Source organism: Pempheris klunzingeri, chromosome 2 (genome assembly GCF_042242105.1).
Source record: "Pempheris klunzingeri isolate RE-2024b chromosome 2, fPemKlu1.hap1, whole genome shotgun sequence".
Classification (NCBI taxonomy): domain Eukaryota; kingdom Metazoa; phylum Chordata; class Actinopteri; order Acropomatiformes; family Pempheridae; genus Pempheris; species Pempheris klunzingeri.
The window spans coordinates 3,242,186-3,256,361 of record NC_092013.1 but is presented as its reverse complement, the minus strand read 5'-3'; the positions used below and the strand labels follow the sequence as shown (position 1 = coordinate 3,256,361).

Genomic DNA, 14,176 nt, shown 5'->3' with positions numbered 1-14,176 from the left:
TTTTAATAAACATAAATTACTTTATTGAATGAAAATTTCTCAGTTACATCATACAAGAAATACAAGAGAACACACAAGCATTGGTACAAAATTGAAAGAACACGTCATTTGCACATTGCACTATAAAACACTGCCATAAAATGTTTAGGAAAGTTAAAAACTCGTCTTTATACTGTCCATTTACAGGGTTCTGATCACACGTTAGACAACCGTGTCTCCATAGCGTAAACCTTACAAATCTTTGGTCCCAGCCTTCTTGCATTTGAAACAGTTTGGCGCTAATTTCTACTAATACTGCAATCAATGCTCATTTTAACTCCACAAATACTTACTGAGGTAAAAAAAAAAAAAAAAAAAAAAGGCACATCTTTGGTTTCAAGAGTAATACAATTTCAAGGCACGAATTCATTTAAGTTACAAAATATGGCTTTGGCTGTTATTATTAACACTGTGGTAACCTTGAGTGCATGGCTCGCATTGTCATCCACGCTGCAGCGGTGCCGCAAAGTGAAGTGAAGTGAAGCGGACAGAACGTCTTTTCATATCTCTGAAAAATCATCGGATTAAAGAGGAGGTTTGGATGTAGTCAAAATAGAGGCTTAAGATGATCCCCACTGGTGCAACAAAACTAACTGATGCCATTCTTTTGGGATGACGTGCTTCCGCTTTTTCTTTTTTCTTAAGCAAACCAAGGGCAGTGGAAGTCACCTGCTATCGAGCAGTGAAGGTCACGGCTGTAGCACCTGTTAGCACCTCGTCTATCTACACCACAGTACCAGGGACAGCTGTGTGTGCATTTGCTTTTGTTGTGTGTGTGTGTGTGTGTGTGTGTGTGTGTGTGTTGTGAGGCACGCTGAGAGATTTATTCCACCCACGCACCCCTACCTCTCAGCAGCTGTGTCTCAGCCATGATCCTGAGCTGGCCGGCACCAGGACAGAGACAGGAAAGAACACCTCTTACCCCAACGAGTTCACTACATATTTGGTCTTTGGAATGGGCACAATCTCAACAAAGGGGCTGATATCAAGTGAGTGTCGGCATTGCTCTGTTCAGATTTGGTCCAGCCTCAAGACCTCAGTCTAGATTGGAAGAAGAAATCTGCTCCTCAGATGTTTTTCTTTTTTTTTTTTTTCACAGAGCAGAAAAGCTAAAAAGGCTTGTAAAGTCAGATCCAATAATGAGGCTCGATTCCCTCCAGGTTTCTCAAAGCAGGCCATTTCATGCTCTTTGTGGCCTTACAGGTCGTCAGCAGGCCAGCCGGGCTTGTGTGGACGCCCTCTCCGTGGCCACGAGGCCTCCACTGCCCTGAGCTCTGAGCGGGTACCCTGTGTCCGTCTCTGTGGCGCCTCACACCGCGGTGGAGCAGCACCCCGAGGAGCTGTGTTTCTGCAGCAGCGACATGCGGCTGAAGGTGCGAGAGCAGATACCACACTGGTACTTCTTCACCTCGGCGTGGGTCTGCAGATGAGCCCGCAGGTTTGAGCGGTCGGCGAAGGCCCGGTTGCAGTGGGGGCAGGAAAAAGGGCGCTCACCTGCACAGAGAGAGGGAGGAAACACGTGTCACATGACCGAACCCTTTTAGATGTGGCTGTAACGACAGTCCAGTGACAACAATCAGGAGTTCACAAGAGCCTTCCATCAACACCTCACACACTAAAGCACACAACACGCACACACACTTTGGAGATAAAGAAGAAGCACATGGCAGGCTGGTGGGGTCAGAGCCTGACTGAATTAGCATGATTCAATCAGAGCCAAATGAGATTAGCACGCTAACAAGTTGCTGCAGGTACTAAGTGCTTAGTGATAGCAGAGGGCCTTCAGGCATTCTTTAAACCTTTTGTCCCCAATCTGCTGTCTTCCCCAGCAGCCGTGCTAAGATAATTAGCTGACGAGTCATTGTTACCGGGGCATTAAACACAATGAGAGATCAATGAGTGCAGGGTCCACAGAGGGCTTCCCTGTGTGATAATGTCTGCTGGTCAGGTGTTGAGCTCATCAGACTGATTGTCATGGATATCCTGCTCCATCACTTCACAGCACAGATGATGAAGGAATGACCCGCTGACTCACAATGACAGCAACTACACTTCATAGTTTCCCAGAAATGTGCACGCCGAGTTCTTGACTCAACAATAAAGTGGAAGTTTAGCAGACGGATGAGGGCGTGTGTGTGATGCTGTAGGGCATCTCTGGATGTGGGATCTTACCTGTGTGTGTGCGGATGTGACCGCGCAGCAGCCACGGCCTGGAGAAAGCCTTTCCACAGGTGGTACACACACATGGCAGGGTGTGTGAGCGGATGTGCATCTTCAGAGCCCCGAGGCTGGTGTACTCTTTGGGGCAGTGTTTGCAGAGGAAGGCCGGCCTGGCTGCTGTGACGGGGGCCTCTCTCTCCTCCTCCTCCTCCGGGGCACTGATGTGAGGCATAACGCCGGTGCATTTCATCCGCTGGCGAGGGGCATATGTGTGTACGGGTTCGGGGCTGGGGGGGTCTGAGGTGCGTCCTTCGTCGTCCTCTCCACAGCTGCTGGCACTGCTGCTGAGGCTGGACGGGGAGCTGAGGTCCAGGGGTCCCGGGGCGGCTGAGGGCTCTGTTTGGGAGGTGGGCAGGTAGAGGGCGGGCAGGACACTCAGGTCCCACACCAGACCTGTTGTGAAGCAGGTAGCAGCGGAGGTGTGGTCCCCTGATGAGAGCTCAGCAAGAGGATACCTCTCCAGTGAGGCGTCTGAGACAGAAGTGAGAGGATGGTTCAAACACACAGCCAGTGTCAAGACAGCAAAGCAATGAGATTTAATTGAATTAAACACACACACACACACACACACACAGATCCACCATTTGAAATGAGCCTTTAAAAACTATCCCTCTCTCCTGTCTGTGTTGATTCTAGTCATAAAGTCTTGTTTTTCTCAGCATTTACTGAGCATAAAGTTGGAGCCACGGGAAGGCTTCATGGGCCGTTTCCTCCCACGTATTCACAAGGGCTTGTAACATGAATGGAGCTCTGTCTGGCTGCAGAAAGGGGGGAAAGTGCATCTAACGGGCCCCGACTTGAACGGGGAGTAGCCGAGATTGTGGTTGAACCAGGCACTAAAAGAACGAAACTGTCTGGTCTGGATTGAAATGTAGATTTCACTAAAACGTCGCAACTACACTTAAAGAAAACAGGTGGTTTCTGTTTAGTTTGCGCACTTACAGAAGGAAACTTTTCCTAATTCATACAGGAAATAATAAAAAAATAAATCCTCTCAACTCACCATTTTGATATTCCAGTTCACTGTAGTTTGGCTTTTGTTTAGCGAAGTACTTTTTGACCAAGAAAGACCGAGGCATTGTCCTTGTGAGTGTTAAGTTACTGTGCGTAAAAGTGTCCTGCGGCCACGACGCACAGTTTCTATACGAATGGAGGGAAAGAAGTCAGTCAAATCCTCGGATCCGCAGGAGACAAGAAACAGAAAAGAAGAGAAATATCCTCCTTATAGTCCACAAGAGTCAGAGTGGACCTCAGTGTGTGTGAATGTGTGTGTGCAGCCTTCATGCAGAATGACTAAATGCTGGCCTCTGTTCTGAAATACTCTGACACAGGCGGTAGGGGTGTGCTCGCCCCGAGGGCCCTCCCCACCTCCCGTATCAGTGCTCAAGTGCCTTCATGCACTTTACAACAACAAAAACACGAGCCTCACAGCGTTTGGACGCGCGGGGACACGAAGGGGTGAAGGAACAGTGGCTGAGTATTATAATAACTGTGTGTAGACGCCTGGAAAAACACTTTGGCAGGTCTGTTGCATGGGTTTGAAACACTCCAGCTCCTTAAATGATGCCAGGACTGATGTCTGTGCAGAACAAGGCATCAGTCCATCATTGTGTTCAGATTAAAACATCCAAACCTGTCCAATCACACGATGATCTTAAAGCCTCCAGTTCACCTGATCTGCACCTGTGTGGAGCATTGACCTGATCTCATAGTGTTCCCCTCAGTTTGGGGGATTTGGATTGAGGTCTAAACATTAAAAAAAAAAAAAAAAAAAACACCATAAATGAACATAACATTTCTACTAAATTGACATTTTCAGAAGAACAGAGAAGTTCTGTTCTCAGTCAGATGGTCACTGTGTTCATTCGGTGTCATCAGACCTGCCACACTTAATTTAATAAACACACACACACACACACACACACACACACACACACACACACACACACACACACACACACACACAGGCTGCTGTCTCAGCCTTGTAACATCTCCAGTAGAGTAACTGCTCCATCTCCTGGAGGAAAGTGAGTAAAGATCTGTGACCGGTTCATCCCGATGAGGCTCTAAGTGACAGGTTTTAATGTCTATGTGATGGAAAAAAAAAGATTCTGTATATTTCTGTCAAGGGGTTTAGTATGGAAACCCGTTTCCGCCAGTAGAAAAAAAAAAAGATGAGATAAAAAGTCATAATTACGAGATAGAAAGTCGAAATTACGAGAAAGGAACCGACAGAGCAGCAGCTCTTTGTATGAATCCTGTATAGTTTGACACAAATGGACTGCCAGTACATTGAGGACTACTTTAAACGGGGCTTTACAACGGATGAAATACTTCATTTACTCTCTGATTTGCAGGGGATTATACTGAGCAAACACACACTAGAAAGGATTTTAAGCAAGAAGAACTTTTGGCGTAGAAAGAATAAGACGCACTGTGACGAAGACCACAGAGTTAGACATTAGAAGATCATTTCAAAGCCACATTAAAGAAATTCTCGCCACTTGTTTTGCTCCCTGCAACAATGAACTCATTTAATATTTCAAAGCTATATCATGCAGTCATGAAGTCACTTGTAATAGCGACCTTTCAACCACAGGATAGCGTCATTGCTGTAGCTGGACAAGCGAGGCGTTCATGGACCCCTTTCTCTGTCGGTACAACTAAAGCGCATGCGCATTTCCCTTCTCGTAATTTAGACTTTTTATCTCGTAATTATGACTTTTTATCTCAACTTTTTCTTTTTCCACTGGCGGAAACGGGCTTCCATAGGGTTTTGTGGTAAATACAGCAAATAAAGAGTTTTGCACGTTTTAACAGCCTCAGAATAACACGGTGAAGGTAACAAGGATAAAAGAGAGTGAACTTCTCTCAACATCTTCTTCATTGAAGCAATTAAAATACAGCAAGTTTACAACATTTTGCTTATGCAGCTTGAATCTACTGTTTAAAGCAAGACAGGGAGACTAGAAGTTGCGATTAAAAGTGATTAAATAAATAATAAATAAGAATAAAAAGTTAGATAAATATGTTGTAACAGCTTTTTTAATTTGGACATTTAAAAGACATGTTTGATAAGGACTGTCAGCTCTGAAAAAGTTTGGCTTTTTGCTGCATATCTCGGATTTCTGCTAAAAAAAAACAGAGTCCTTTTTTCCAAAGTAATATCAATAGATGGTGGATATGATCAGTAACAAATCGTGATATTTTACTCCACAGGTGTTTTGTTGAGGGTCAAACCGGAAACAATTTAGTTGTAAAAATTGCAAATCATCTTTGGTTAAACGTCAACATGAACTTTGGCGGGAGTTTATCTTGACAACAATGTTTGATCTTTAAATCCTTTAACCACCCAACGCGCATGCTCGGAGGGCGGCCTCTGATTGGTGGGTTCCTCCTGGTGGGCGGGGCCTGCAGTGTTCATTGATCGGTTGAAGATTTGAAACGGCGAACAAAACAAAACAGAAAACATCCCGATTTAACCTTGATTTTATTTAATAAAACCATCAGAAATGTTCGGGCACATGTGAAGATCATCAACCCGGGACTTGATCATGGTCTGCGGCTGAATTTGAGGAAACACTAACGGCAGGTAAGGTCGCTGCAGCTAGCTTAATTTACAGAAATGCAACATTACGACTGTTAAGACAATAAAAACGCATCTATTATCATATCTGGTGACACCGGACACTCATTGTAGTCCGTTTTTAACCTCATAATTTGGTTTAATTCGTGCTGCTGGCTGTCAGTAATTGTCTCGGCGTGTGTTAGCTGGTTTAACGACGTGTTTCTGCAAAACCAGAGGACTGTGAGTGACCCGAAGACCTGAAAACATGTTAGAAAACACATTTAAAGTGAATGCAGGCAGTGAGGGAAGTTAAGGGGTTGATCTCTGTGTGCTGCTTTGTCCACCTCATTGGGTGACAGTGAGTGAAAACACAATGCAAACGCTGCAGAACACCATTACACCCAGTGTGCACTGCAGAAAAATGATTTAATATCCACATATTCATTAAATATCCCCACACAGAGCCGCTTCAGTCCATTTAAACCTGCACATCTTGATAAAAGGAGCCCCTCCCCCATGTATCCAGAGACAGATGGACCCTAACAATGAAATGGGGAGTGGGCATCATTATTCAACCCACTGTATCACCAGAAATTTCATTGGACGTCCCAGTCAGCTGACCCAGATTGCATGAAATTTGAAAAATAATAATGCAAGAATGGAGAGTGGCTTCACCCACTGCCAAACAGTCAAAGAGGGATTAAGAGTGAGCAGTGATGCTGCATGTTGAACGTGCACGTGACCCCGTCTTTTCTTCCCCTTCTGCAGATAATAGAGAGACCTCGCCCAGCAGCTGAGCGTCCTGCTGAATCAACAAGGGGAGGAAAACAGGAGCAACAGCGGCGACCTTCAAGAGCAAGAGGAGACAAAGAGGAGGCAGCGATGTTCAAAACCATCACACGTCTGCTTTTTGGGGGAGAGGAGGAGACGCCCGAGGATGTCAAGTCTGGAGAAGTGGTGGAAGAAGGGTGGCTTGTTGTCAGTCATCAAGGTCAGGCATGGAGCAGGTTATTCTCACATATCTTAATATCTGAAATATAATAACATATATATATATTTAAACTGTATCTATACTAATATACACTGTTAATACATTCAAACAGGCATCATTTGTTAATTATTCTCTTGTTTTCAACTTTAAAACTTTAATTTGACACTATGCTGATGAGCGGAGCTGGCAGCATGGTTGAAATCAATATCACAATCATCATAAACATTTATTGATCTATTAAAAACCCTAATTGGTTTGCACTGAACTACCTGCCCTTAACTAAGCCGAATAATGAAATAAAAAGGAATAACACCTTTTAAGATTTTGTGCACCTCATATGTTTTGTTTTCACTGTTTTACTTGATGTTCAGTTAGCTGGAGAGATAATATGTGTTTTTATATACTTACCGTATGTTGAATTATTGAATTATTAGTATGTATATCACCTCAACCTGTATACACCTGTATTATATGTACATTCCATTCTCAGTCTAATCCGTATATTGTATTTATATTTATACCTGTAGTTACTAGCACACATATTCATAGCACTAATCTGTATATAGCATCTGTAAACACCCTTCTGTATATTCTGTATATACCCTTTAAATATTTCTGCACTTGCTACAAATTCACAATTCTGGTTAGATGCCAAACTGCATTTCATTGCCTTGTACTGTACAGGTGTAATGACGATAAAGTTGAATCTAATCTAATCTAATCTAATTATTGCTCGTTAAGATGACAAAACTACATTTTGCGTCCCCAGAGGCTCGTTCAGCCGAGGGCCTGGGTGCTGAGCCGACCGACAGCCAAACACCAAACTCTGCTCTTCATTACGATGCCGCTGCAAACATGGAAACTGACGTCAGGTGAGGAGGAGGAGGAGGAATCCATGTTGAATTTACAGTAACGTATTAAATTTGGAGTGTAAACTACCTATAAATAGAGACAAAGTGCATTTAACATCACATAAACTTCTGTTACCACACAGCTTTGTTGAATACAGTTACAGCGTCTGTTATTTCTGTATGACTGACTGTTGCCATGGATGCAGTTCTGATAGCAATAGCAAAAAAAAAAAAATTTTCAAATCAACAAAATCACTTTTAAATCAATGTTTTTCTCTAATTATTGATTTCATTAGCACAAAGCAGTGTAAGTGGAGGGATAATGAACATCGACTGGGTGGTTGTTGCAGTAAGAACCCCCTCAGGAGGATTGGTTTTGCACTAATGGCCGCTGCTCGCTGTAATTATCCCTCTCTTGACAAACACGGACTCTGAAGGTGACCAGACTGACCTACTTGCTTGTGTTTCTCTCCAGCGTGTCAAACGATCCAGATCCCACAGTTCACAGCAGCAGCAGCAGCAGCAGCAGCAACACCGGTCAAGCCATCGCAGCTGCCGCTTCTCAGCCTAAAGCTTTGGTCGAGCTGAACCAGAGGGCTAAGACCTGGGCAGACCGACACCACGTGACTCGTAACGCCATCCAGCGCCAGAACCGTGTTCGCCAGGGGGTCCAGCATCACTCCTTCCACCTCCAACAGCCAGGACATCGCAACCTCTGCCACTGAGGCAGTCCTGACCTCCTCCTGATGGAGCACACACACTCCAATACACTAGTTTTAGTGTTGTGCAGATATAAACTACAAACTTGACGACAGTTAACAGGCCGTAGGCAGCTACGTTATAACTCACACTGTTTAGAAGACGTTCACCTCATGAAATGAGATCCACCGTGTTTCTTCGTTTGTTTGCATGTGAATTTATACATAAAGGGCAGCCTATGCAAAGTTAAAGTGTAACCTCTAACATTTTGGACAAAATTATGTGATTTGTGTATCGACATGCATTTACCTCTATGTACGTGGTTTAAAACCTTTTTCATACAGCAATAAAACTGATGACTTTGTAGTTTTTGCTTTATTTGTTTGTCAAACTGTAATCTCCACGTGTCATTGAACTGCTCACGGGCAGAAGGATGCGAATGCTGAGATCTCATTGGTTGGGAGGTAATTGTACCTGCTGTGTTTGATCACATGACTCTCAGAGAAGAGGCCAGTTTGTGGGCTTCACCTGTGGGTTTTTTTTTTTTTCTTGAGTGAAAACAGTGAAGATGGATGTTTCTCCTGAATCAAAACTTAACCAGCAGTTAAAGTCCGGTTACGAAAGCTTTGCTGGTTCCTCTCAGGTGGCCGATGGCTCGTCAACAAGTGACTCCACCTGTGACTTGAATGGAAACACAGGTGAGAGGACACACACACACACACAGCTCTCAGCATGCAGGATGCTGCTGTAGTTCTCAGACTGTTTTACTCCTGATACAATGCTAGTTTGCAACAATGTGGGTGGAAATCATCTGATTACAGGATTTATGCAAAGAAAATTTTCAATTTTCACATTTTCAAGGTTTGGAAAAAGGCTTCAGTTAGAATGAGCTCCTTGAAAAGTGCTTGAATTTATTTAAACACAATCTGGTGTCATCTGCATAATCGCTCATGTAAACGCATTCAAGCTTTAATCGAAACATGCAATCAAAGCTGATATAAAGAGCTGGTGATATAAACAACGTGACAACGATTGCTGTGAGTATAAAGGAATTTATTTTGCAGTTCTAGTAACAGTTTGAAAAGTGCTTGACTTTTACTCTTAACAAGCAGGAGGAACCTTGTGATTAGAGGTGATAGGAGAAACATTTCCCCTGAGGTAAAGCTTTAAATGTGTCTCCTTGCTGCTGCCACAGATCTCAGCCGTCTCCCAAAGGAGATCCCTCTGAAACAGATGACGTCTGGTAGCCCAAACCTGCTCGACCGAAGCCTGCCCCCCCTCAAAGAGACAGACGAGGGCCAGGACACACTCACATCTGTCTACGCCGCACTCATCACCTTCGCCGCTGGAGTGACCATCGCCCTGTTCCTGCACATTTACCTGGTGGAAGGTCCGGTAAGTCATGCCATGTAACACACACACACTCCAAGCATTACCACACCACTGCATCACTCATCCTCATTCCAGTCACGTCACAGGTGTTTGTGAAAGGTGTGTTGGTGTCGGATCATGAGAGCTGCACTGCCCTCGGGCAGAGAGTCCTTCACGACCGTGGATCCAGTGTGGATGCAGCCATCGCCGCCGCCCTGTGTCTGGGTGTGATGCATCCACACGTGTCAGGTGTTGGTGGGTAGGTGACCCAGCGCCCTGTTGTTTATGAGCTTACTGCAAAATATACTCTCATGCTTGTTTGGTCACATTGTGTTTATGTAGAAGTGGAGTGATGCTGGTTCATGACATCCATAAGAATCAAACCAGGGTGATAAACTTCCAGGGAACGGCACCTGAAACACTTACAGAGGAGATGCTGCAAAATGTTTCACAGCTAAAGGTAATATAAAGGTGTGTGTGTGTGTGTGTGTGTGTGGGGGGGGCTGCTGTTAGTGCTGTTTGATTTTATCATGTATGATTATTACTTCATCCACCCAGGCAGGTTTACAGGTGGGAGTGCCCGGTGTGCTCAGAGGGCTGAATCGTGCTCACAGCCTGTACGGGAGGTAAAGCAGTTCAGTTCAGATAAAGCCAACATTTATTTAACGTTTAAGTCAAACATGTCTGACTGCAAAAATCTCTGCAGGCTACCGTGGGAGGATGTGGTGTCCAGAGCCGCCGCTGTGGCCAAAGAAGGTTTCAACGTGTCTGTCAGTCTTGGTGAGTCAAACTTCACCGCTTACTGGTGATAGAACAGGATAACGTCAGCTGAGAATGATGAACCGGGGACGTGACTTGCTTCCAGCCGAGGCTGTATCGAAGGTAAAAGGTGAGCAGCTATCGCAGCGTTTCAGGGACGTGTTCCTCCCCGATGGCCAAGCTCTGAGTCCTGGTTTGTTTCTGCGGATGCCCGGTCTGGCTGGAGTCCTGGAGGCTGGTCTGTCCAACTTCTATGACGGGAACTTCTCGCAGGAGATGGAGGATGAGGTGATGAGGTGTGGGCACAATTGTAGCCTTGGTTTGGCAGCTACAATCATTCAAATGTGGGTAATGTTACAGCCTTTTCTGTGTCTCAATCTGAAGGTGCGAGCTAGCGGGGGGGTCCTGAGCAGAGGCGACATCAGGAACTACAGTGCACAAGTGGAGCGGCCTGTGGAAGGCCTGTATGATGGTAGATGCTAAACTTTATTCAACACAGACTGAATAAATCTGCATGCATTCCTGATACCTTCAGTAATATTTGCTACTCTTATCTTTATTAGAATTTATTATTCAGGTTCCTCCTCAGCCGTCTGCTGGTGCAGCTCTGATATCAGCGCTCAACCTTCTGCAGGACGTCCACCTAAATGAGAACAGTGACACCGAGAATCAGACGCACCACTGGATCACTGAGGCACTGGACTGCAAAGCTGAAATATCACCACTTTTAATATACTGCGGCCTGGTTCAAATGGTAGCACTCCTGCATAGACGTGATTTATTTCTCCCTGTTCAGGCTCTGAGGGCAGTTTTGGCTGCGGCCGGAGGTTCATTTGACCCTCAGCATAACTCTTCAGTGACCGAGAGGCTCTCTGACATGCTCAGGTGAACTACAACCAAAGATTATTTTCACAAGTGATTAATCGAATCATTTTATTGTCATTATTTGGCGGACACGTCAGAACACAGGGCTCAAAGGGATGTCTCCAAATGTCTTGTTTTATCGGGCCAACAGTCTAAAACTGATGATTTTCAGTTTGCTTTTAAATGTGACAAAGAAAATCCAGCTGGAACCAGAGAACATTTGGCTTTTTGTCTTGAAAAATGAAAATTTTCTGACCATTTCTGGCATTTCAGTGAACTACTTGTTCATTATCTCTCTGTTAAAGTAAGAGTCAGGCCGAAGCGCTTCGCCAGAGGACCAATTCCTCCCATACATCTCCGCCCGAGCACTCCTCCACTGTCCGCTCCCTGCAGACGGAGCTGACGGTCGGACAGGTCGTAGTCATGGGACCCGATGACCTCGTGGTGTCAGTAGCAAGGTGATGGTGTCGCTGTCTCTGTCTGACATAAGTGAGGAGGGTTATGTGCGGTATGTGCTTTAAGGCACGCTCGCATTCTTCCATCTTATCTCTCGTTCTCTGATCTCACAGTTCCTTGAGCAGGCCGTTCGGCAGCAGAATCATGACTCGGTCCGGGGTGATCCTCAACAGCCTCATCCTCGACTTCACCTGGCCAAACAAGACCAGAGGGCGACTCTTAACCAACCAGGTTGGTCAAAAATCAGTCCGACAGCTGCTTTTTTTTAAAGTGTTGCTTTGAATTTGGCTCACTTCTCTCCGTCTGTGCTGTAGAAAAACAGAGTCCAGCCAGGAAAGAGGCCCCTGTTGTCTCTCATGCCCACAATAGTGGTGCCAGCGGGGAGCAAATGTGGAACCTACGTGGCACTCAGCAGCTCGGCTGGACGACAGAGTCTGAGTGTGATCACCCAGGTTTGATCACTTTCTGAGGAGCCACTTTCTAAAAAATTATAAACCATCACAACTCAGTTCACAATGGGTCTCATCTATGTACTGTGAGAAGAGCGAGCTGGGCATAAATACACATTTCTGACAATTTTTTACTTGAATAACTAAATCATCAGTGTATTAAAGAGAGGAAGTCCCTCCCCTTCCACTTGACTGCAATGTTTTTTCCGGAAAAAGACAAATAATTTATTACACACACGATGTTATAAGAAGTTTGGTGTAAGTGTATGACTTGAAAATACATCATTAGAAAGACTACACACCCAAAAGTCACACAACTAGCCTCAAGCTAAGCAGAGCCAAGAAGCTGTGATGTTTTAAAGTAGAAATATTATGTGTAATTCATGGAAAGATTCAAACGGAATCAAAAAAAAAAGTATTCGTCTCATCGACTATCGAACAGGGACTTCGCCTCTCTTGTTGTTAAATGTCAAATCATCAAAAATATACAGTTAACATGCACTTTTCTGCAGAATGGCGGCCACAGAAACAAAAAAAAGTGTAATATTAGTTAGTGAAAAACTTTTTTAAAAAATCCAGGAAGCTCCCTCGTGTGGCTTAAAAGTGCACGATGGCCGAGATCCCGTCTGTGCTTCACATTATTGTTCTGATTTTTAATGCCAAAACATTTCTAATTCACGCTTTTTGTGTGCTTTAGGTGTTGATCAGTGTGCTCTCCCTCCATAAAGAGAACAATGGCAGCCTCCATCCCCAGCTTCAGCCTCACAGGCCTCTTGTTGAGCGTAAGCATGCAGCAGTATCCACTCGTTCACCTTTGCCTTTATTATTACTTATTAATATTACGTTATTCATTCATGGGAGTCATGTTCTCCTCCTCCCAGACGACAGGGTGCTGTTTGAAAGGAGCCACACATTTCAAAGAGTGAAGACGCACAGTGTTGTCCACGTGATCCTGAGGAAGGGAGACGCCATCACGGCCGTAACACCACCTCGACTGTCTGATACTTTATTATAGCTCTTCTCCTCTCGTCAACAAACTTCTTCCCTGGACAGATTAGAAAACAGAAAGCTGTGGCTCTCACACTCTTATGTTGTTGGTGATCAGCAGCCAGCAGAGGGCGGTCCTCCTCCTCCTCCTCCTCCTCCTCCTCCTCCTCCTCCTCCTGTCTGTTAAAGAAGGGAAAGGTTGTTCATATGAATTGTCTTAAAACTGATTAAAGGATTATCATCACACCGGAGCTCCAAATGGATGTTTTGTAAAGGACTTTTTAAGTAGAAAATGTTTTTATGCTGGTTGAGGACATGTCACACACACACACACACACACACACACACACACACAGTAAGCATGCTGAGGAAGATGTGGGCTGTTACGTAAAGCTGATGAGGAGTTCAGATACTGTCAGACGTTCATACCAGTAACATCACAGGGGAGGACATGTCACATGTGTTACGTCTGCATGCAGACAAACATGTCACTCAAGGCGCTGCACTCCAGGATTGGTCACCCGAAACATTTTGCTCGGCGTGTGTTTCTCAGAAGCTGCTGGTCTCAGTGACGTGGTCCAACCACCTGTAGGTGACAAAGGGTGATGAGATGGATCTTTAAACGTGTCCCTACATATGATACACAGGACACCAGCAGTCCCAACAAGACGAGACACAAACAGGCAAAAACATTCTTTTTAAGAGTTTGGGTTGTTTTGCTTCCAGACTGGTGGAAGCAAAACAACCCAAAATCCACATTTAGGTACTTATTTCACTCCACTTTACTTTTAAATGCATATTTTTAACGACTACTTCCTCAAAATTATTGTTTTAATATAGTTTTTTTCCTTTCATACGACTACTCTCCAATTCTATTCCTCTCTATGTTCCAAATGTTGGCGCTTGTTCATCTGTGATTGAT

At 44.6% G+C, this 14,176-nt stretch overlaps 3 protein-coding genes across 3 annotated transcripts; 2 read left to right on the top strand and 1 right to left on the bottom strand.

Annotated features, from left to right (window-relative positions):
* snai1a (snail family zinc finger 1a) lies at positions 1 to 3,531 on the bottom strand. The gene is made up of 3 exons (XM_070846033.1): positions 3,263 to 3,531; positions 2,212 to 2,730; positions 1 to 1,533 (listed from the first exon to the last, which is right to left on the bottom strand). The coding sequence occupies exons 1-3, from the start codon at positions 3,336 to 3,338 to the stop codon at positions 1,349 to 1,351; spliced, it is 780 nt and encodes a 259-aa protein (XP_070702134.1). The 5' UTR covers positions 3,339 to 3,531; the 3' UTR covers positions 1 to 1,348.
* Positions 3,532 to 5,712: 2,181 nt separating this feature from the next.
* On the top strand, positions 5,713 to 8,702 carry LOC139219059 (tumor protein p53 inducible nuclear protein 2). Its single transcript, XM_070850848.1, has 4 exons — positions 5,713 to 5,851; positions 6,596 to 6,818; positions 7,588 to 7,690; positions 8,145 to 8,702. The coding sequence occupies exons 2-4, from the start codon at positions 6,710 to 6,712 to the stop codon at positions 8,392 to 8,394; spliced, it is 462 nt and encodes a 153-aa protein (XP_070706949.1). The 5' UTR covers positions 5,713 to 5,851; positions 6,596 to 6,709; the 3' UTR covers positions 8,395 to 8,702.
* A 225-nt stretch (positions 8,703 to 8,927) lies between these two features.
* On the top strand, positions 8,928 to 13,846 carry LOC139220294 (glutathione hydrolase 7-like). Its single transcript, XM_070852374.1, has 16 exons — positions 8,928 to 9,066; positions 9,564 to 9,763; positions 9,847 to 9,998; positions 10,082 to 10,199; positions 10,298 to 10,365; positions 10,446 to 10,519; positions 10,605 to 10,786; positions 10,883 to 10,970; positions 11,062 to 11,192; positions 11,295 to 11,383; positions 11,668 to 11,820; positions 11,932 to 12,049; positions 12,133 to 12,270; positions 12,965 to 13,049; positions 13,149 to 13,246; positions 13,808 to 13,846. Exons 1-16 carry the CDS (start codon positions 8,937 to 8,939, stop codon positions 13,844 to 13,846), a joined length of 1,863 nt encoding a protein of 620 aa, XP_070708475.1. The 5' UTR covers positions 8,928 to 8,936.
* Positions 13,847 to 14,176: the final 330 nt, after the last annotated feature.